The 22,801-nt window shown below is 58.1% G+C and overlaps 1 protein-coding gene across 1 annotated transcript; it reads left to right on the forward strand.

The window, feature by feature from the left end:
* The first annotated feature begins 19,666 nt into the window (after positions 1 to 19,666).
* Positions 19,667 to 22,422, forward strand: HYI (hydroxypyruvate isomerase (putative)). The gene is made up of 8 exons (XM_017824648.1): positions 19,667 to 19,862; positions 19,931 to 20,042; positions 20,980 to 21,094; positions 21,209 to 21,287; positions 21,467 to 21,516; positions 21,698 to 21,767; positions 21,961 to 22,095; positions 22,292 to 22,422. Exons 1-8 carry the CDS (start codon positions 19,667 to 19,669, stop codon positions 22,378 to 22,380), a joined length of 846 nt encoding a protein of 281 aa, XP_017680137.1. The 3' UTR covers positions 22,381 to 22,422.
* Positions 22,423 to 22,801: the final 379 nt, after the last annotated feature.

A 22,801-nucleotide genomic window follows, 5' to 3' on the forward strand; every position in this document is an offset into this window, starting at 1 on the left:
CTGCTGCTGCTGCCTGTGCTTGGGGCATCCGACAAGTACCGGCATGACTTGGCTGGCAAGGCAGCGAGTGCCGGACCCACACAGGACCTGCAGGAGCCCCACAGCCCCACGGGTCAACCAAACTCCCACCAGAGCAGTGGTCATGGGGACCACAGCAGGGACAGGGCTAGGACGCCAGCCCTGGTCTCGGCTGGTCATTGCCAGACAGAGGGAGGGAGGGAGGGAGGGAGGGAGGGAGCCACAGGACTCTTGCTGGGACTAATGACAGCAGAGCAGTAAATAGGGCTGGGCAGCACTGCCAGAGCAAGGAAGGAACTTTCCAGGGATGTGGAGTCAGAGGTGGCTGTGGGAAAGGCAGAAAATCCTACAGCCCAGAGGAAAAGAAAGAGCCCAGCAGGGCTGGCTCTGCCACAAACCACATCCACACTGGGATAACCACAGTGCCACAGTGTGGACTGAGGAGCAGGGATATGAAGGGTGGTCTGCCCAGCTGCCCAACAGCCCTGCCCTCAGTTCCCCTCTTCTGGAGCATCCACTGCCTCCCTCAACCCCCAGCTGTGTCCCCCTGGGCTCTCAGCACTGTGGTGGTTTGCTGGGGCACGGGCTGTGCTGGCCCCCAGGGATGCTCACTGCAGCGTGGCCCAGCGGCACTACTGTGACCTGTGTGCTCACACCACACCTCCCACATCCAACAACCTTCCAAACCCTCATACATCTCCAATGTCATGTCTCTCAAAACGCTGCTCCTTCTCCCCAGACACCCCATGAATGTGTTGAGCAGCACAGAGCCATGGCAGAGCCTGCAGGCCCCTGCAGCTGCCCTGTGCTGGGATGACAACTGCTCGTTTATTCCTCCTCTGCTTTGTCTCTCTTGGTGAGCCTTTGATCCATAGCAATACTTTGCCTCTCGCTCCACGACAACTTAATTTCTATAGTAACCTCCTGTGCTGGATCTTGTAGAAAGGCCTTTTGAAAATCTGAATAAACTGTTGAGTGGTTTTTCTTCTACCCACTCTTTACTGAAGTATTAGAAGAACTCTAATATAAGAAATGATGCTGGATAGTCCTGGCTCAAGCCAAACATGTTGTAATCATCCAGCCACTCAGGTTTTGATATTTGTCTCTGCCAATTTGCCAAACACAAAGGATTTTTCTTCATGATGCTCCCATGGCACCATCAGGGACATCTCTGTCATAGCGGTATGTGGGGACAACCTGGGGACATGTTTCAGGAGAGTCCCGACCCTGCCCTGGGCCAGCAGTGAGGGTGACTGCTGCAAGCCACTTCAGCTTGATACAAAATTTTAATTAATCTGTGAAAATTTCCTGTCTGCAAATAATTCAGACCTTATGAAATTCCAATATAACCATTTATCACAGCTGGCAATTTGATGCTGGCAGCAGAGCCCTTGGACGCTCAGGGAGTAATTGATAGCCTAATATAATTTTAAATTAGGGTTTGTGTTTTTAATTTCAGCCCTCCGAAAACACCCCTTTGTTTGGACCAAACCCCACTTCTCCCGTGACACTGCAGGCAGCGGGCTTGTGCCCGGGCTGCCCTTAGGCAGCAGTCATGCCTGCCCCTGCTGCCCTGCCTGCAATGGAGGCAGGGGGCCCGTGTAGGCTGGGACACCAGGAGCAGGGCAGGCTGGTGACGTGGCTGTGCATCCCTTGGGAGCAGGGGTGGCTCCCAAGGGACGAGAAGGCTGGGGAGGGGTGACAGAGCTGAGAGCAGCATGTACCCATGGGGGGGGCTGAGCATGACCCCCATGCCCCAGCCCACCACTTTTGCAGTTAAATACTCAATCCGAGTAATTTACACTTACGCATCCATCACCTCTCGGGGAAGTGGGATCCTTCTCTTCCTGCTGAGTAACATCCCCATGTTTTGCTAAACAGCTATTACACCCTGTTGCGGGGCGACTGCGTTTTGGAGGTGGGAGAAGGAAAATGATCCCTGTAGTTACGTGGTCTTAATTCCGTAACATGCTCAAAAGATACTGAGTAATGAATGTGTAATGTCAGCTGAAATGTGACAGTCCCACCATCCCTCCACTACAACACTCACCAGTAATTCCAGTGACAATAGGAGCAGCAAGGGACAGACCCCACAGCAGGGGAATGTCATGGGAAGCCCACAGGCACCCCAGTGCTGCACTCGGATTGTCTGTCCAGGTAAGCTGGGAAAGGGTTGTTGGTGACATGCCAGGGGACCTGGGAAGGGTTGGGACATCAGGGACAGTGAGACAGGAGAGGCCAGTACAGCCAAACAAGAGAGGAGGGTGAGATGCGAGGTGAGAGCCGTTTGATGTGGTTCATTAGTTAATGGGCACGCCGGGCCTTGAAAGTGCATTAAAGAGGTGCAAAGGATTTCATGTTTTAAATTATTTATCCGGTTTTTTTCTCCCTCTTTCTAACTAGATGCCAGGAGGAGCAGCCCACGCATGGCTGACCAGGAGCAGAATGGCCTTGCTCGAGCCTGGCAGGAGGGAAACTAATGCAGAGTTGGGTTTCATCTGCTGCTGCCCAGCCCTGGGATTAGCACCAGGAGCCAGACCCATGGGGCAGGGGCCATGTATGGGGCAGCATGGCTGGCATATACTCACCCCTGGCCAGGCACCAGCCGGGATGACATGAGGCCACTGCCACCAAAGGGCAGCTCTGGGGGCTCTGGGGGCCTGGGGCCATCGTAGAGGGGTTCCCAGCTGTCCTCTTCATCTCTGCCCCCCAACAGAGTGCAGCTGCTTAACCCTTTCTTGGGGACCATCAGGACACTGAGCCAGAGGTGTAATTGAGCAGGGGAGAGATTATCACATTGAAAATCTGGACACAACCCCGTAACAAGATTTGCAATTTGTACCAGGCAGTCAGGCAGGCTGCAGGGTACTTTCCCCATTAGGGGCCACATGCTGCTAGCAATCACATTAGTGGGGCTGGGATTTAGCATCAGGAAATCAAAGTGGTCCCTGCAGACCCGAGCCCACTGCAGGATGAGCCGGGCAGTTGAGGGGCAGGGAGGGGCTGCTTATCCCCACACACTCCCTGCTTGACCAAGCTATGCTGGCGTCCTCCTTGCTCCTGCCAGCACCGGGAGCCACAGGGTCCTCCCACTTGGTCACCTGGTGGCTGAGCCTCCTTGGATGTCACCTAAACACAGTTTGCTCTGCTCCCAGCTGTGCAGAAGCCCCAGTAGAGTCCCAGCCCTTGCAGCCATGCTGCTCTCATTCACTATTTTATTCTTCAGATCTATTGGTTAAACAGATTTTAATCTACACAGTCTGGAGCTATTGATACCATGCCGTGCTAATTTGTTAGCCGGCTGTCAAGTAGATGAAGTGAAATGCCAAATATTAAATGAAATGTATTGTGTGAAACAGGCCAGTGCCGAGTTCTCCATTTCCCATGTGGCATCCTACTCCCACGTGGGGTTCAGGGAGATTTATAGGTCTCACTCTGAGCAATGGGTGCTCTTGGGCATGTGGGACACCTGCAGGACTCCCCTGGCCCCACTGTTTCGAGAGGGGACCAGGAGCTGTCCTAATTTGCACAAGAGATGGAGCATGTAGCTACCTACATCCTGTCACTGGTCTCTTACTCCTCTGTCCTCAGGGGAGAGGACTGTACTGCTGCATCCCAGCACCCATAACACCCCCAGCTCACTGGGTGACCTCTCTGCCCCTCAGTATGTGGCCCAAGGGGTCCTGCTACCCCCCAGAGGATGGCAGGGGATGCTCTGTGCTGGGGCGGCTGTGCAAGTGAAGGGGGCACCTGCTCCCTGAGTGCTGCGCCTGGGAGATTATTTATTTGGTGAGTTATGACTTTGTTTTCCCCTGTGTAAATATCTGGGAAGTGCAGCTAATGTTCTGTGCACAGCTGAGGCAATTACAGCCCTCAGCCCCCCTGGCCCCCTCAGGCAGATCAGCCCGGCCACGCCCCTGCCCCGTGCTAAGGGAGAAACTCGAATTAAACGACCACAATGAAACACGGCCAGAGCTGCCCACAGCCCTCGGCAACCCCACTCCGGGCCCCTGGGGCTTAACATGCTCTTGGGGCAGCCCCACGTGGGCCAGCCGTGCTGGGGTTATCCTTCCAGCCGTGCCAGGGCCACTGGTCCAGCTGTGCCCTTGGTGGTCTTTACAGCTGTTCCAGGGGCTGCAGATGTGAAGAGCTGATTTTTCAGCTGTGCCTGGGGGTGTCTTTTCAGCTGTGTAGGGATGGGAGGGGGCTCCAGCTGAGCAAGGCTGGCTTTTCCAGCTGTAGCAAGGAGAGCTCAAGCAGTCCCCCAAAACGTAAGGGAAGAGTCCAGTAGCCCTACACAGAGCAGGTACAGCCCAGACCACTCTCCTATGGACAGGAGTGGGGCTGCTGGTTTCACCACCCGGGGCAGGTGCCTGGGCCATGGAGCCTGGGCAGCAGCTGTGCCTCCCAGGCCCCGGCCCCTCGATGACAGGCAGCCCCGAATCAGCTTCATTAAGAACCATTGATCTGTTTCCTGCTTAATATATTTTTCATTTCCAAATGTTTTTTTCCAGGCTCCACAGCGTTTGTAGCTTGTACCAATTAAGGCAGCAGCACAGAATGAGTGCTGCAGCCCATTAATTAAACTTACATGGGGAGATTAAGTGGCCACTCCAGTCTCCCTGGCAGGTCTCTCTGAGCAACAGGCGTGCTGGGGACGGAAGCAAGGCTGAGCGTTCATGTGCCGGTCACCTGCCCCCCATCCCTCTCTGCCTGTCCTGTTCCCAGATGGCCATGAAGCCCCTGCCACGCTCGGCGCCAGCCCCTGCCCCATGGGTGCTCACCTTGGGCACAGCGTGGGCTGTGGCGCTGCCAGAGTGGGTGGAGTGAGGGCTGCCAGGTCCTCACACACCAGGGCTTAAGGTTGGCTCCTCCTGGTTCTGCTCGGAGCAGGGATGCTGTGCTCAGTGTTGGATGTAGGTGCATTCATTTTGGGGAAGGATGCAGGGCACATGGGGATGCTACCTTGCCCTGTGCCTTCCAGGGATGGGGGTTCATGTTGGCAGCAGACCTGTGGCACCCACTGCGTTGCCACGATCCTGAGTGGCTTCTGCCCTCCCTGTGGGGCAAGGGGGCCCAGGGGAAACATCCCTGGCTCCGCACACGCCTCCACCGAGCCAGCCGTGGGCACGGCTCTGCCCCACGCTCACAGAGCTGGTCAGGGACCAGCTGTGGGCTTACTTGGGCTCATGGCAGCCCTTTGCATCCCACCATCCGTAGAAGGTTCCCATGCCGTGCTGTTCCCTCTGGGAGGAACACACTGACAGCTGGAACACACTGAGGGCTGACCCGATCCCCAGCGCCGGCACCGACACCGTGGAGCAGCAGCCGGTGCTTTCGCTGTCACATACTGTTGCCATGGAAATGATCACACTGTCACATGCTGACATCCTCCCACCCAGGGCACCTGGGCAGCCCCTCTGGCACTTGCTTTGGTGCTGTTGATGCCAGCGGGCAGCCCTACAGCAGGAGGGAGTGCGGCAAGAACCTCACAGGTGCAGCAGAGACAGGTCTATGGGTGCAGGTAGATCACCCCATTGCAGAGGTGTCTTGTTGATGAGTCCTTCAGCCATTAATTTAGACAAAAGAGGAGAAAATGGAGCTGTGCCCAAAATATGTGCTGGAGGCAGAGCCACTTCCCTCTGGACCAGGATGGCAAAGAAAAAGGGATGGTGTGAAAAGCAAAGACCAAGTGGGGAGATGCTGAGCTCAGCAGAATGACAGAGGGTTCTTCTGGGGTCGTGTCAAAGAGCCAGGATACACCTGCTATGTATCCCACCTCAGCCATGTACAACAGACCCACAGTCTCCTTGGGCAGGAGCAGAGCCTGGCAAGCATGGACAGCAGCACCATCAGAGCACCATGGATTTCTCTTCAGCTTCCACTTATTGCCACATGATATTTTGATTAAAACCTTGTTTTATGAGGAATTAAGAGGACACAGTAGATGGATTAAAAACCTGCTCATGGACAGATTCCCTAACTGGTCTTGTTAATGGGGAAGCATTAGGAAAAGGGCTGTGCCAAGGAGAGGCCCTGGGGACCAAAACTATTTACTCTTTGCAGCAACAGGCAGTGTGAGGTTGCAAAAAACTTTGCTGGTGTGAGGAAGACTTGATAAATGATAGTGAGGAAGAAGATGGTTTGCTGCAGCATCACAGCCTGAGGTGCCAGGACAAGCACAGCAGAGTAAGCTGCAGTGCAAGGGGTGACACTTGGGGCATTTTTAGGTGTCAAGTTAAGGAGAAATTGTGTGTCCTTCCTGAAACAAGTTTTAACACAGTTCTCTGGGCAGGGCACATTAACCTGTGAGTTTTCTATTTGTCTGGGTTTTTTGCCTTCCTGCAAGCAATTGCCCTCAGATGCAGGAGAGGAAGTTCCTGTGGAAAATTAACCCCCGTCCCTGCTTTTGGGATATCCAGTCTGGCCATGGGCTCTCCACTCCCCTGACACCACTGTGAATGCAGGGCAAAGGCAGGCTATGTTGGCCTGGCAGGGATTCATGGGGCTGAGGAAACCTGCAGCAGGTGGTGGCTCAGAGCGGTCATGGCAAGGACTAAACCCAGCCTTGCCCGTGGGCTGCAGGGAACTGCACAGGGTGAAGCAGGGGGAAGGCAGGATGCTGCCTGCTGGCCCGCACAGGCTCAGCCCCCTGTCTAGCATGGGGCACCCATCAGTTGTGTCCCCAGCAGCGAGGCTGGAAATGCCATGCAAAGCTGTGGGGTCAGGTTGGAGTGTGCCAGGGTAGGACCATCATCCCCTGCCTACACTGACACCAGCACTGGCATGATGGCCCCCAATGCATCGCTTGGTGTTTCCCTGCCTCATTGCTTTTGATTTAGCAGTTGCTAGAGAAACTAAAAGTTGCAGTTTGGGGAGCATCTGCATTTTAATTAGTAATTACCAGCAGTGCTGCTCCAGCCCAGCTGTTGCCTGCAGGGTCCCTGCTGCCTCTTAGGGCTGCCCTGCTGGGGTAGCCAGAGATGCCCTCACCCTGCCCACCCTGCCCTCCTCCCCAGGTCAGCAGGCGAGCAGAGGATTTGGCACTGATGGTCCCCAGCCAGGGAGGGTGACTTGCTGAGCAGGGCTCCATGTGAATGCACAGGGGTCCCAGTGTCCCAGCTGCAGCCTGAAGGGAAAAGAGCATCGCTGTGGCATCTGAGGCCGCAGCTGGTTAGGTTTGTGCTGCAGCAGCTCCCTCCCTCCCACCCACTCCTGCGGCTCCCTCTGCTAATGCCTGCACTTGTCCCTGCTCCTCCACCTGTTTAATTCCTCGTGTGTCTCTGTAAGTGCTGCCGTGATGCCCAGAGCAGGGAGACCTGCGTGTCCCCTCTGCCTGGGAAGCCGCTTGCCTGGAAGACAGCCTGAGGTAGTCCCCAGACACTGCAGTCACCTTCCTTGCTCCCCTCTGGGTTGATGCCTGACGTCCCCACGTGAACCCTCCAACCCATGCCAGATTGCCCCCTGCAGTTCCTGCCCCATGGCCCCAGGACCTCGAAGGTGGGTGCAGGGGCCAAGGGCAGGGCCCCCCTGCAGAGCTCTGCTCCTGGCTGCTCCCGTCCCCTCCTCGGCTCACTGGGCCAGCGGTTCATTTTAACAAGGCTTTTAAGCTTAAGTGCTGCTTGACATGACTGGGAGAAATTGATATTTTGAGAATGAGCTTGCGAGGGGCCATGAATAATTCACGCCGGGGCGGTTCCGTTCCCATAAACAGGCTGCTAAAAAAGCCAAACCCAGCGCTTAACATGGAAACCAGTTTCCATCCTGCAAAGCCCCAGACTCTGGCTCAGCCTCCACTGAATCTTTCATCTCTAGAAAGGGGTTCCCACATGGCAGTGGCAGCGAGGGAAGCTGGCCCCTGCACCCTTTCCAGAGCATTCTGGCATGGCATTGGCTCCTCACACTGGATGAGCAGCATTGCCCAGGGGAACCCTGCTGGGGGCACTGGTGGCAGTGGCACTGAGGCCATGTGAGCCAGTGGTCAGCAGCATGTCACCAGCCTCACTGGCCTGGCTTGACCGCTTTCTTTCATTAGGTGCCTTGTTAAGGGCGACCTGTGGGGCTGAGGGCAGGGAGCCCCCACTGCAATGAGGACAAGCAGATGAAGCCTGTCACACCCACACCTGGGGTGGCTCTGGGAACAGGGAATGGACACCTCCAACCCCAGGGCAGGCAGCAGGGTACACAACCTGGCTGGGGGCACAGGACAAGGAGCTGAGGAGTGGAAATGGGCTCAGGCCTTCTGACAAACATCTGTCTGTTCATCTGAGGATGTCCCCATGGAGACCTGCATCCCCCAGGACTTGGAGGGCTTGGGCTCTCTCTCTCTCTCTGAGCACACTGGGAGGATGAGCACCCAGGAAGGCACAGCACCGCCAGGCTGGAGCACAGCACTGGCACAGGGATGATGGGTTTGAACTGGCCATGAATGAATTTAGGCTGGAAATTAGAAGCAGGGTCCTCACTGCCAGAGCAGCCAGCCCCAGTGTGGGCCCAGGATGGGACAGTCCAGGACATGAGCTCAAGCCAGGCTGGAGAGAGAGCCAAGGGAGGGACACAGGGAGGGAGGAATGGACGGATGGATGGATGGATGGATGGATGCTAGCAAGATCACAGGCGCCAGGCATGGAGCCATTCCCAGCTCCACGTGCCCTTCCTCCTGGGTGTGCCCACCCCAAGCCAGCAAGGCCAATCTCCCAAGACCGTTGTCCTCTGCATTGTGTCTGGGGGACCTCTGTGCAACCCGGGAGCATCCCCCACCTGCCCCAGTGCTGCTGCAGGCTGGGACTCCCTTTCCCCCAGAAGGGACAGGACAGGATCACCTGCTGCTCCCATCCCTTGCATTGGGAAATGTCTCCACGATTGCACTCCCAGCGTTGAGCTGGCAGCCCTGGTGTGCCAGAGCCACTGCACGGTGACAGCAGCGTCTGTTTGCTGCCACCGAGGATCCCTCTCTCTCCGGCTGCTCATTACTGGACACCTTCCAAGTGACGGGGCTGGATGACACTAATCTGGCTGGTTTCACAGCAAGAGCCCACGTTGGTGTTGGGCTCACGGGCTGCCCCACAGTAGCTCTGCCAGGGAACTGGAAGCTGCCCAGGTTTGCACAGGGATCCCGAAGCATCCCGGGGAGGAGGGACCCAGGGAGGCAAACATTGCGGCCACAGCCAAGCTGTCATGACCATGACCACCAGCACTGAGGGCCACTTGCAGTGAGCTCAGGAAGACAGCTTTCCCTACGCTCCAGCCTGCAGGAAAGGTGGACACCCTGTAGCCCAGCTGTCCCCATCCCTGGGCTGCACAGCAGCTGTACAGGGTTACCCTGGCAAGTGCCGCCATTCTCACAGATGCTGGTCCTGTCCAGTGAAGACCCCCAGGGACCAGGTTGCTGATGGCTTGAGGGGGGTGATGGTGCGTGATAGGGGAAACGCAGCCCACACTGGGGCCTGGGGGTGCTCAGTAAGAGGGGAGAGGGACAGCGCAGGCATCTGGCTCCTCTGCAGGCACCTACAGCTGTGGCTGCAACAGGAGCTTTGCAGCCCCTACACCATCCCATGTGGGCTGGCATGAGCCCAGCGGGGACTCAGCCTGCCTCAGGCTGGATGTGCAGTGAGGGGGCAGAGAAAACCGCCAGTCCTCCAGCAGCACCCATCACCTTGGGGACAAGGACCCCCGAAGGCACTGAGGGCCAAACCAGGAGCGCAGGGGGTGACACAGCACCCTGTCCCCAGGGAGCACGGCGGGAGCCTCACGCTGGCGCCTCGGCACGGAGCCATGCGGTGATTAGCGAGGAAGAGCCCTGCAGCCCTGCCTCTGAGCGGGGAGAATTAGCCGTAATAAGTCATGATCATCCCCTGATGACGAGCACTTAATGTGTGCCGGTTCTGCTATCAAAGTGCCTCTTAAACCCCAATCGCCCTGTCGATAGCGATGGCAGTGGCTGATGGATCCCTGGTCGCCCGTCCGCCCGGCCAGGTCGCTCCCAGCATGCCACAGGCAGGAGCATCGATTTCCCACAACTGCAAAGAGGCAAATATTTGAAAAGTGATAAATAATGGGAGCTGCTGTCTCGGCTGTGCACGTCAGCACCCGGGATTAAGGCAACGAGGTGAGACTGCCCAATTAAATCCCAATGAAAATGGCTGCAAATTCAATTTTTCCCCTCGCCCATATCCATCCCGAGGGCCTGGGGGGGGCTGATAACACAGGGGTCATCGATTGGCACTGCTGGGAAGAAATCTCTCTGAATTCAATTAGTTGGGAAAACACAAGGGGCATCGCAGGGAGCGGGGTTGAACCTGTGTACCTTGGCCATACCCCAGGGCATGGCGCACCAAGCACCTGCTGCAAGTCACCGGAGGGCCACTGGACACCGTGGTGACAGCACCCATGGGTGCCCACACCACCCTGGAGAGATGGGGGAGAAACACTGTGCAATGGTGTTTCTCTTGGATTGAAATCTCTGGGGGGGTCACACCTGGTCGGGCACCCCACCAGCATCTGCAGGACATGGTAGCAGGCGTGTGGAGGAATCAAACATTCTGCCCCCTCTGTGGCACTGATGGCGACTAATGGGGAACAGCTTGTGTGAGGCAAACTGTGCCCCTGGGCAGTGCCTGGCCTGCACTGACCTGCACGGAGCAGGGCTGGCCCCGGCGGGGATGGGGCTGTGGGTGCTCTGCAGGTCCCAACGGGGAGAGGAGCTGGGATGCCAGGGCTGGGGGCTGCAGCTGCTCCCCAGCCCCTTTTTCCAGGGCTCCAGTGCAGAGGGATGACCCTGCCTGGATGAACAGCCATTATGTCTCATCGCCTTGGAAACCAAGCAGCAGCTCTGAGGAGCCTCTCCACCTCCTCCTTCTCCTCCTCTTTGTAGGTGAGCCCCATGAGAAAAGGCCAGAGAGATTTGGGGATTTGGGGCTGGGGACAAGCCCAGGCTGTGCTGCTGAGTGCAGGTATGGCAGCTGCCTGTCCCCACCAGCCACCAGGCACACTGCTACCTGCTGCCTTGCTCGGTTTCTCCTTCCTGTGCGTGAGAAGTCCCCCAGTAAGGTGCATGGTGCTAAAATTAGTGTGAGCAGTGGAGGAGTCTTACTCTGTCCCCACATTGGAGGCACATGATGTGTATTCCAGCCAGTCCCTGCCACTGTGAAAAACAGGCTCATGGTGGCGGGCAGAGAAAAGCCCCTCCAGTTCCAGAGCAGGGCCATCAGGCTCACTGGGCTGTGGAGATGGGGTTGCTGGGGCTGTGGAAGCAGGTGCCGGGGTTCATGGGGGGCTGGCAGTACCCTTACTGCCCCACTCTTTGCCACATTCCCTGGGGTGGCAGCCTGGGCTCCCCCTGAACCAGTGGGACAGGAGCCCCAAGGCTGGCAGCAGGGGGCTAGGGGTGGCAGGATGAGAGCTATTGGGACAGAGGGACCCAAGGCAAGAGGGTCTCCCCAGGCTGCCAGCACACCTCTCCTCTGTGACAAGCAAAGCCCCTGCACGGATCACGGCCACTGGCCAGCAGCCTTGACCCGGGGTGAGCAGGGACCCCTCTTCTGCTCTCCGGGGGTGAGCGCTGGGGTGGGGCGCTTGCCCGGGCAGGGATGTCAGGACGGGGCTGGGAGCCGCTGGGGCAGGTGTGGGCTGCTCTGCCTCGAGGAAGGTGCTTTTTCCAGGTGCAAGCACAGCTGGGACCGGCTCGGCACTGCCCCTGAGCAGCGGCTGCCGCCGGCCGGGCCGGGCTGCCCTGGGGTGAGAGGGGGCGGTCGGGCTGTGCCCTCATGGTGGCCTTTCCCCGGGTGACATCCGAGTGCTGTGGGGAGCAGGAGCACAGCCTGCTGGCTGCCGGCTGCACGGCCCGGCCCCTGACTGCTGCCTGCCTTCCGGCGGGAGCGGGACCCACGCAGGGCATCGCTGTAGTTCCAAACACAGCATCCTCGTGGTCCCACGCAGAACATCCCTATAGTCCCAAACACAGCATCCCCGTGGCCCCACGCAGGGGATCCTCACAGCCCAACCTGCCTGCTGCATCCCTGCCAGAGCACCGGTGCCCCCAGCCCCAGCAGAAGCCCAGAGCATCCCCAGCAGTGGGGCACGCTGAACCTCCCACTCGATGGTGGGTGAAGGGCTGGGGGCCCAGCTGGCTCAGAGGACAGGATCCCCTTGCAGCAAGGGTGACAATGGCTCCATTCTGAGAGTGCAGCAGGAGCGGTGACACACAGCTGGGGCTTGCTACAGCGGCGGCAGTGTGCCGGCATGGGGCCACCATCGCCTCAGCTGGGAGGGAGTAGGGTCAAGGCAGGTCTCTGCCTCCCGCTGCCATTTGCCTCATTGCCCTCCAGCCCTGCAGCACTACGTTGCCTGGTAACCTTCCTCCTCCTCCTTCCACTCTTCCTCCTCCTTCTTCTCCTCCTCCTGCCTGCAGCCCAGTGTGAATGTCTTATAAGGCCGAACAGGACTGGGGGTGGGGGGACAGTGTTGTTGGGGAGCCCTTCAGCCCCAGTTCTGGTGCAGGCTTACCTGGCACAGCAGTTAGGGGTCACAATGCAGTGCAGAGTCTCCCCCGGAGCATTTGTGGGTGGGTAAAGGAGGCCCATACAGGACCCATGGCACGGGCAGGTGGTGGCTGACGTGTCCCTACTGCGTGTGCCCCATACACACACTTCTGCTGAGCCCACAGGAGCAGGCAGAGCCCTTTCAGCTGGGTTTTCCCTTCCTGCCTGCAATGTCCTGGAGCAGCTCCACACCCCAAAGCTCCTGGGGCCTGGTCTGAGACTTGATATTCTGCCCGCTCCCCTACACACATTGGCAATTAGATCATAATTGTAATATTTGCATATTCATAACAGCTGAAATTAATCGCATTTGCATAACGGTAATGAAAGGGACTTCATTAATTACTGCTTTTTTCTGGGGATTTTGCATGTAAGTGGATTCCATTAGGCAGGTTGAGCTGTGGTGGGTGCAGCGGTGGGACGGGAGCCGAGTTACCGGACTGGGATGGAGCTGTGAGGAATGATGGCATCACTGCCACCTTGCCTGCTCCAATCCACTGTGCTGGGCTCAGCCATGGTGTGGGAGCTTGGGCAGTGGCTTCCTACCCATGCCAAGACCCAGTGGCTTCCCCCTGTCCTGCTGACCCCACACTTGCCCCAGGCACCCCCCTACAGACAAAGTGTATGGAGAGAGCTGGGCTGTCTGTTCATGGTAGGAGACCCTCATCCTGCTCCAGGGTGATGCCCAGGGAGAGCTGGGCAGTGGGGCCAGCCAGTGTGAGCAGATGACTCCCATTGCATCACCTGCCACTGCAGGGCCCTTCCCAAGGGATGCACCATCTTGGAGCCCCACAGCACAGCCCCAGCCTGCCCTGCACTTGGCCAGCACGGCTCCCTGCTGGCCGGGATGGAGGGGTAGGCAGAGGACCAGGCAGGGGAAACAGGGATTTGTTGGCACACCCATGCCAGAGCCAGGCAGGAGAGATACCCTGGCCCAGGGAGCCATGGTGACCACAGGCAGTGGCCCCCGGGTGATTCCACAGCATGAGCCCACTCAGGGCTGGCAGTGACCTGGCACTTTCCTGTCAGCCTTGTCCCCTCACTCTACCTGTTCTCTTGGCAGTTCGTGGTGCCTGGGAGGCTCTGCTGGCACTGTCCCTAGGGCTGCTGGGAGTAGTGAGTGTGAGTTGGCAGTCAGCAAATGCAGGTGAGAAAAGTCTCAGTGAAGCTCTTGGTGGCTGGCAGAGACAGGATATACTGATTGGAGCAATCAGAGGGACAACAAACACCGACCAACAGCCCGGTCTGGGAGCAGGAGAAAGACAAAGAAGCTGCAGCATCCCTCTGTCTGTCCCCGGAGGCTGAACACCTTCTTCTGCTTCCCAGCCCACCTGTGTGCATGGCCAGTTCAGACCCTGCCAACAGCAGCTGAAATAATAAACATGCACTAGGTTTGGGTGAAGCAGCTCCGGATTGGTGCCGGGAGGTGGCAGTTTCAGTTTGGCCCTGGCCATGCACTGCATGTGGACAGCCTGGCTCTGCTCCGGGAGGATGCTCTAGCCATGGGGCAACTTCTGCTCTGCTCCGGCCGGGGAAAGGCTTTCCCGGGAGATGGAGCTCGTTGCCTCCTTATTGATGACTCTTTCCCCTCTTGCACGGCTGGGGAAGAGACCTGCGGAATAAATCAGTGCAAGAGACAGATTATGGCAGCTAAAGACTCCAAATGAGATGATAATTGCCGTGGTAATGACAGCGAAGACCTGATGCTGCCGATAAGGAAACATCTTACGCTCTTGGCTGGTGCCCGGCCAGGGGTTTGGCACAGGCGCATGGCATGGGCTGTCCCCAAGGATACCAGGGCCAGCATCGCTGCCCTCCCTATGGCCAGGGCTGGGTATCTACGGCAGGGGTGGCCGGTGCTGGTCCCCGCAGCGGCAGCGGTGGGTGTGCTGGGGGCCAGGCGAGAGGCCCGAGGCGGGCAGCCCTGGTGGGGCCGTTTGTCTGGTTCTCCCGCCGGCTGCATGTCAGCTCTAATTAGGCAAACTTCTGTATTCATTGCGAGCCCAGCCAGTGGAGAATTCCACAATTGAATTTTAATGCCCTAAAAACACATTACAATCAGCCTGATTAATTAAGAGATGGCTTAACACGGTGACCGGGCTGCAGTGGACCAGGCTGGGGAGGGGGGCCACATGGGCCAGCTCCTGCACCCCACGGCATGGGGCACAGGGTTGGAGTGTGCCAGGGCTGGCAGAGCTGGGTCTGGTCACTGAGCCTCGTGGGGCTGTGGGAGGGGGTGGGAGCCACGGACTGGCTGTGCCCTGGAGATGCAGGGCTGCATGGGATCCCTGCACCTCCAGGAAGGGGACGGCTGAACCCAGCCCAGCTCAGCCAGATGGGCAGCAGTGGGAGCATCCCCTTCCCTCCCTGAGCCCTGCTGTCCCCCAACAGGTTGGCTACTGGGGCCCTGCCGAGTGCCTGTTCCCTGTGTCCCCACTATGTCCCCACTCTGGGCATGGGGACTGACAGGCCATTGCCATGAGCAGGGCACTCTCGGGTGAAACGTGCTTACTTTTGCTTGTGAGTGAACCACAAGATGGGAGGCTCCTATTAATAACTAATAACTATTATTAACTAATAACTAATACATACTATTAATAACTAATGATGAGCTGGGAGGTTCCAGTTAATTTGTCTCTGCAGTGATTCCCTTGGGTGCTGGAGATGCTGGCTAATGGGCTACCACTTCCCTCAAGGCAGCTCTGCTCCTGCTCCCCAAGCCACCACTTGCTATCACTGTGCCCAGCCCAGGCTGTGTCCCTACACATGTCACTGCTTGGGGCGGCCTCACCAGCCCACCCAGACACTGTGGGGTGAAGCATCCCCAGGGGAACCCTTCCCCTGCATCCCACCCTGGGTGCTGGGTGGTGGGAGTGATCCCTGCAGACCCTTGCTGAGTTGAATTCCACAGGGTGCCCCTGGTCAGGGAGACAATTTCGCCAAAGCCCATCCTGCTGCAGTGTAATGAATGGAAAAGGGAGGAATCCATAAGCATGGTGTAAAGGAAAGGGTGTAACCAGCAGGACATAAATCACAAAGAAAGTGATAAAGGGAGCCTCTCGACAGGAGGGGCTGGCAGCAGAGGGAGGGATGGTGACAGCATCGTGAGGCCAAAAGAAATTCTGGCACAGCAATAAATCCTGGAGCGGCTGGAGCCGCTCGGGCACTAATGATCAGGCAAAAACACCAACCACGTTTAACAAATATTTCTGCTCTGTATTTGAAGAGAAGCAGGACGACAAGCTTGAATTGTACAAGAGTGATGAAACCATCTATTAATTACTGCCGGGAATGTTAAACAACATCTGCCAGCTCAGCGGGCCCAGGCACCGCCCGCCCTGGCCTCCTCCAAGAACTGGAGGAGAATTTGGCCTCCTCATTAATTTCCTGTGAAATCTTGGAATAACAAGAAAATCCTGGCCGGCCGATGGAGGGCCCACCCATGCTGGGAGCTGCAGGGACACAGGGGTGCTCAGTCCTCATTTTGACTCTGCTGGGATTTATATCACATTCCCACCCAGTTAGATTCTCCCTGGTGAAGAACAGCCATAAATTGGCAAAGGTTGAGCATTTGTTTTCCATAACATGGTGTATAGATTTTCTTTTACACAAGTGTTTTCGGAGGCTGTAAGAAAGCAAGGTCTGAGAGGGGCAACAAGCTCCTTAAGGCATCTCTCATCACAGTTTTGGGAGGGACTGCCATCTTCCCCTGCATCTCCCATGTGCTGTGCAGTGCCTGGAACCAGAAAAATGGAGGGGATGGAGGGACAGAATGGAGAGAGGGTTAGGGGGATGGAGGGGATGAGATATGGAGGGGATGGAGGGACAGAGGGGAAGGAGTGGAGAAGAAAGAAGAAATAGAAGAAGACAAACATGAAGAAGAGGAGGAGGAGGAGCAAGAGGAGGGAGAGGAGGAGAAAGGGAGTCCCATCAAGAGAGAAGAACCCTACAGCACCAGGGCAAGCCCCAGCTGTGGCACAGCCCTGCTGCACCCCATTATTAGCAGTCCAGGCAGCTCCTTCATTTTATCAGGTGTAAGTCACCTCCTCCATTGAGGCGCCTGAGCAGCAAAAGTGGCTGCGAAGGGCACAGCAGACTTCGACAGCAGCAAAACAGGTGGCTCAGCAGCAGAAAGACACTAATTAACAAATTAACTCTGCACAGTATGCACGGACCATGGTAAGTGGAGAAGGACCTGACAGAGTGACGATCCCACCAAGAAGTCCCCAGATGGCACCAGGGCTGGTGCCTCCCTTTCGTGCCAGGCTCTTGAGCCAAACCCTCACTGGTGCCCAGGGCCATGGAAACAGGGAGGTCCAAGAAATTCAGGTTGGATTCCGGGCAAGGAGAGCTGGGATACAGGTGCAGCTGGCCAGGTCACATCACTCAGCAAAGCCTGCCCCAACACGGGGGAGCTGGGAGGGACCCCCAGCAGGGGCTGGGGGTGACAGGGCTGGGGGCATGGCCATTGAGGGGACACACTGGCTGTGGGGACACAGGTGGGGAGGCACGGCTGGGTTGGTGCTGGATCCTGCTGGAGAGGCTTTTCATCTCTTGGTCCCTAAGCATCCCGAGGGGATGGGTTTAAGGAAGACTGTCTTCGGTGAAAAATCAAGAGATTTAATACAAGCAGCTGCCTCTGTAAGATGCTGGGTCACATGTGGATTATTTTTCCCAGCCTTCTTCTACACAAAAAGAGGCTAGAATTTACTCCCTCTAAAAGCCCAAACCCAAACCAGGTTGCAAAATATTGGAGTGCTTTAAGACCAAAATAAAGCTTGGGAGGAAGGGATGCCTGGGGTGCTCCCTCCCAGCCCCAGCCCTGGATTGCCTCGCACAGCCACAGAGTGCAGAGGGATGGGACAGGTTTGGAGGTGCCCAGGAGGGACAGGGGTAACAAGTGTCAGTAGGATGGTGCCACACAGCCACCCCAGCCCATGGCACCTCATTCCTCATGGCCCCCCGAGGTTCCAGCTGAGCCACTGGGGAGCCTCGGACAGGTAGTTAAAATACAGAAATGTCAACTTAAATTAAAACATGTTTCATAAAGGAGAGAGATAAAACCTTCCCTGCAGCATGATGTGCTGAGGGATTTATGGTACAGGGAGGACTGGTGCCCCCACTTCAGTGGACTCTGGGTGGGGGGCTGGCTCAGCTGCTGCTGTTGGCACTGCGTGGCACCCAAGGCACCGTGCTGGGCTGCTGGAGCACCCGCCACCTCCCCACCCTGGCCATCACAGAGGCCAGAGCTGGGTCTGCAACGAAATGTCAGCTCGATAATAAAATGTGCAGGAGCTACGTTTTCTTTGGGCCAATAAAACTCCTGCAGCAGCGGGGATGCTTGGTACTGAGCTGCCCTCCCACACCAGCTCGGCCCCCTCCTCATCTCTCTGGGGGACATGGGTGCCTGTCTGACCTCACGCTCATTGTACCATATCCCCAAACAGCGGGTGCTGGGCACAGGCCCCAGAGCTCCAAGTGCCACAGCGGGGAGTAAATCCACTGCGTCCTGTCAAGGTAAAGTGACAAAACACCATCCTGCAATACAGGAACCACAGTTATAACAAGAGAAAATCAATGCAATATATTAGCAGGGATATAAAGATGCCATTAATGCTTCAGCAGGGGGCCCAGCAGCTTCACCTGCCATCAGTAGGGCAGGTTTGCGTGAGGACTCCCCAGGTTCCCATCTGGCTGCTGGGGTCACCCACATGCTGGGGCTCAGCCCTGTGTTTATTCACTGACACCCCCCCCAGCAAAGCTTTCCTGCTCCACCCACCGAATCCTGGGCTTTGACTCTGCTAGGTGCCTGGGCTGTGCTGGAGATGCAGCCAGGACTGCCAGGGCCGGAGTGGTGCGTCGCCTCAGCAAGCACCTTTCTGAGGTGCAAGGACCCAGTAAAACTGCAGTCCCAGGCCAGGCAGGTGCCACTCCTCTTTCTGGGGCCTGCACAGCTCTGCCACCCACCCACCTGCACTCAGGCACCTCCTGGGAATGACAACCCCCATGCACCACAGAGGGAACCTGCAGGACACCTATAAGGTGCAGTGCTCCCCTGGCATGGTGGCTGCAGGCAGGAGAAGTCTGTGTCCTGGGGACATGCACTGGGGACACACGTGTTAGGAACATGGATACCACTCCCTACGATGGACAGTTTGGATTATTACTCAGAAGTTGAGCCAAGCCTTTTCTAATTGATTAATCAATAGCTTTAATTGAGTTGAGACTGTAGTGGGTAACTTCATCACTGCTTTCCTCTTGGCTGGCACTGCCCTGACCTCCCACCAAAAACCTGTTGCTGTGGTTGGCCTCTGCCCAGCCGTGCTCTCACAAAGAGAGCACTCCAAACACTGTGAATTCCTGGGGCTTGCAGTTGGCTGGGGCTGCAGAGGGCTTCTGCAGCAGTCCCAGAGGAGCCGGACCATGCAGGGCAGGCAGGCAGGAGTCCCCACGAGCAGGGTGAGTCCAAGGGGCTGCAAAATGTCCACGGCTCACGGTGCCCGTTCTGCCAGCCACGGCACAGCCCCTGGGCATGGGCCGGACCCGGCACACACCCCACCCGTGCCGCCTGCGAATGCGCCGGGAGGCACACGGAGCACCGGGATGGGGAGTGGGAACACGGGGATGAGTACAGACTCCCGCACGCCGAAGCCGCAGCTCTGCAGGAGTGGAGATGAACGTTTTATGGTAAAATATGCAGAACATGGGACAAAGGAGAGAGCGTTTCTTGCATAATGAGACACTGTCAGAGACAAGCTCCCCAGGAAACCAATTAACAGGGCGCTCTGCGTGTGTCGGGCCAACACTTGGCAAAAACACCTCTCCCGGAGGGGGCGCGGGCCGCGCTGTGCCCCCCGCACGCCCCCGTCCCGCAGCCCCTCCGGCGAGGGCGGGACCCTCACGCGTGTCACAGGCAGCGCGGGGCCGCTCACCCGCGGGCACGGGTCGGAGGGCAGGGCGCTGGGGCCGAGAGCTGCAGGGGAGCGGCTGAGCCCGGCCCTGCCCCGCTGACGGGGCCGCTCCCCGCAGCGCCGCGGCCGGGCCGGGGCTGCCCGGGCGGGAGGCGGGAGCACCGCCCCGGCCCGCCCGCCGCCCGCCCCCGGCCCACCATGGCGCTGCGCTTCTCCGCCAACCTCTCGTGGCTGTTCCCGGAGCTCCCGGCGCTGCCGGCGCGGCTGGAAGCGGCGGCGGCCGCCGGGTTCGGGGCAGCGGAGGCGGCGTGGCCGGCGGGCTGCCCGGCCCAGGCGCTGCGGGCGGCGGCGGAGCGGGCGGGGGTGCGGATCGCCCTCCTCAACACGCCCCCCGGTACGGCCGCGTTCCCCGGGTGAGCGGGGCGGCGAAGACCCTCCGCTGACCCCGCCGTTCTCTCCCAGGGGACCCGGAGGCGGGCGAGCTGGGGTTGGCGGCCGTGCCCGGGCGGGAGGCCGCGTTCCGGGAGGGCCTGGCGGCGGCCGTGCAGTACGCCAGAGCGGTGGGCTGCCACAGGTAGGTGCCGGCCGGGACCCCGCTCCGGCCGCCGGGGGGTTCCTGTGCCGCCCTCCTGCTCCAGCTCGTCGCCCGAGCTGGGCTCGCCCTTTGCCCCGCGGCGCCTCCAGCCGCCGGGTCACGGAGCCTCTCCCGGGCAGCGGCTCCTGCTCGGCTGCATCGGGCGGGAGTCGGCGCGGTGGAGACCCCCGTGTGCGGGGCCGCGGCCTCAGCGTCCTCTCCGGGAGCTGCCAGGCACTCGTCTGACCCTTCCCTTCCCCACCTCCGCACAACAGTCCCCAGGATAATCCTCCCTTTTTCCTCCCCACTTACACCAGTCGTTGCCCCCAGGACACCACAACAGTTGCTTTATTGAGGCCACGGTGCCTGGAGGCAGCAGAGACACCGTAAGAGATGCAATTAGCCTGGCACACTTCCCTTCAGAAAACCAACGGGGCCCTTTTACTGCACTTACTTTGCATCATTCTTTCCTGTTGAAACTCAGTCCAAAGTCCTGTGGATGGCAAGGACCAGGCAGGCCAGAGGCTGCCCAGTCCCCTGCTTGTACAGGCAGAGTGAAAAGGGTTTTGTTTCCACTGTTCACCTTCCCCCAGCAGTGGCTGAAGAGCCTTGCTCTTGCCTGGCCCTTGAGCTCTTCACAGCAGGACAGTCCAGTGTGGGCCGCTGTCCCCTCCCTGCTCACAGCCAGCAAGCAGTGAGACCACATGTCCAGCCTGCCCCTGGCAGAGGCAGCATGCCAGCTGCCCCTCATGCTGGCATTGGGGCAGCACTAGGAGCAAAACCAACCAACCTCAGGGTGAAAGAGCTGGAGGCAGCTGGTGAAAGAGGGAAGAATCAAGGTCTGAGATTTGTCAGGCAAAAGGTTCAAAGTCATCCCTCGGTGTACTGAGGCAGAACAGCATATATTGCTGCCAGTGGCTGATCTCTGTGTCTCTAGGATCCATGTGATGGCTGGGCGGGTTCCCCTGGGTGCAGACCGGGCTGCAGTGGCAGGTGAGATGGAAACCACCTTCATTGAGAATCTCAGATATGCTGCTGACCTCCTGGCCCAGGTAAGTGGGGAATGTGTCCTGCTCTGTGGGTGCAGCTCTCAGGGTACCCAGGAACACCCCTGCAGACTGGCATAGGGAAGTTGTGCTCCATAGGGTGACATTACTGTGTTACAGGAAAACATGATTGGACTGGTGGAGCCTATTAACAACCGCATCACTGACCCTCGCTACTACCTGAACACCCCGCACCAAGGTAAGGCAGACATCTAGAGACTCCTTCAGAGGAAGAGAAGGATCCCCAAAGTCTGAAAGGCAGGAGGTTGCCTTACCAGCCCAGAGATGCTGAGGGAGCTCAGCTGATGAAGGGGAGTCTCAGGGCTTTGTGAAGTTTCCACCCTGGGGGCAATGGTCTCTCATTTCTTGCACCCTTAGCTGCTGCCATCCTGGAGAAGGTGGGACGGCCCAACCTGAAGCTGCAGCTGGTGAGTCAGCACTGAAGATCTCCATGGTCCACCCTCCACCAGGGAATTTTGCACAGGCCCACAGAGGAGTTCTAGGGGCTTGCTATCCTCTCCTGAGGACATGGAGAGAGAGAGAGACGGGGCCTGTAGCACAGCTCACTGGTGAACAGCTGCATCCTCCATCTTCCTCTCTCCCTCCCAGGACCTCTTTCACTGCCAGATCATGGATGGCAATTTGTCACGCAACCTGGACACATACTTCCCACTCATTGGTAATGCCCTGCACCCAGATCAGCTCCTCTGTGGCCATGGGGCAGGAGTGGCTTTGAGATGGAGCTCTCCTGCCCCAGGCTCTGCTGTGGCTGGCTGGGGGTGTGGGGCTGCTCTTGGGTCACCTTGTCTCATGCCCAAAGAAGGCTCCAGGCAGGGCTGCCTTGGGCACGGCCTCTCCCATTCCCTCTCCAGGTCATATCCAGATCGCACAGGTGCCAGGGCGGCACGAGCCTGACAGCCCTGGGGAGTTGAACTTCCCCTACATTTTCGAGCTCCTGGAGTCCCTTGGCTACACTGGCTATGTGGGGTGCGAGTATGCTCCCAAAGGTGAGGGGGGCTGCAGGTCTGAGCCCCAGGTCAGGGCCAAGCATGGACCAGCTGGCTGGGTACTGTGCAAAGGCAGGCAGGTCCTGGGGGGTGGCAGGTAGTGTCAGAGTCCCTACCTGGGAATGAGATCTCTGTCCTGAACAGAAGCTGCTCCAGCTTCTCCAGCTGCAGCAGGAAACCCTGTCTGTCACTGCAGGAGACACCCTGGAAGGTCTGGGCTGGCTGCGCTCCTACTGGGAGAGCCGAGGGCTGCAGCATGGTGGGACTAGCAAGGCAGCCAAGTAAAACTAAAAAACCATGGGAATAAAAAACAAAGCAATGGCTTAACAGAGGAACATGTGTCTTTTCTAGGACTGAGGTGGGATGATTCCTAGAGTGGCTTTAGGAGCATCTTTGTCATATTTCCCTTCCCCAGGCCGTACTGGGTCAGCCCAAGCAGTTGGACCCCCATCTACACCAGTACCATCTGTTGCATGTCATATTTAGGGATGGCTCAGGCACCGCTGTAGGTGACTTCCGGTACACAGAGAACCTTCACTTCCAGGCTGCAGGGGTGTCCAGGGAGAGGTTTCCAGTCTCCCCCACTAAGGGGAGCATTCAATCCTTGGGAAGGGTGTGAGCTTTCTCAGTCCAGCTCCAGCTGGCACCTGGAGTTGTGGGAATAATGCTCTGGGCTTCCAGGCACTGCAGTTCTCAAGGCTGTTGC

Source organism: Lepidothrix coronata, unplaced genomic scaffold (genome assembly GCF_001604755.1).
Source record: "Lepidothrix coronata isolate B3197 unplaced genomic scaffold, Lepidothrix_coronata-1.0 Scaffold112, whole genome shotgun sequence".
Classification (NCBI taxonomy): domain Eukaryota; kingdom Metazoa; phylum Chordata; class Aves; order Passeriformes; family Pipridae; genus Lepidothrix; species Lepidothrix coronata.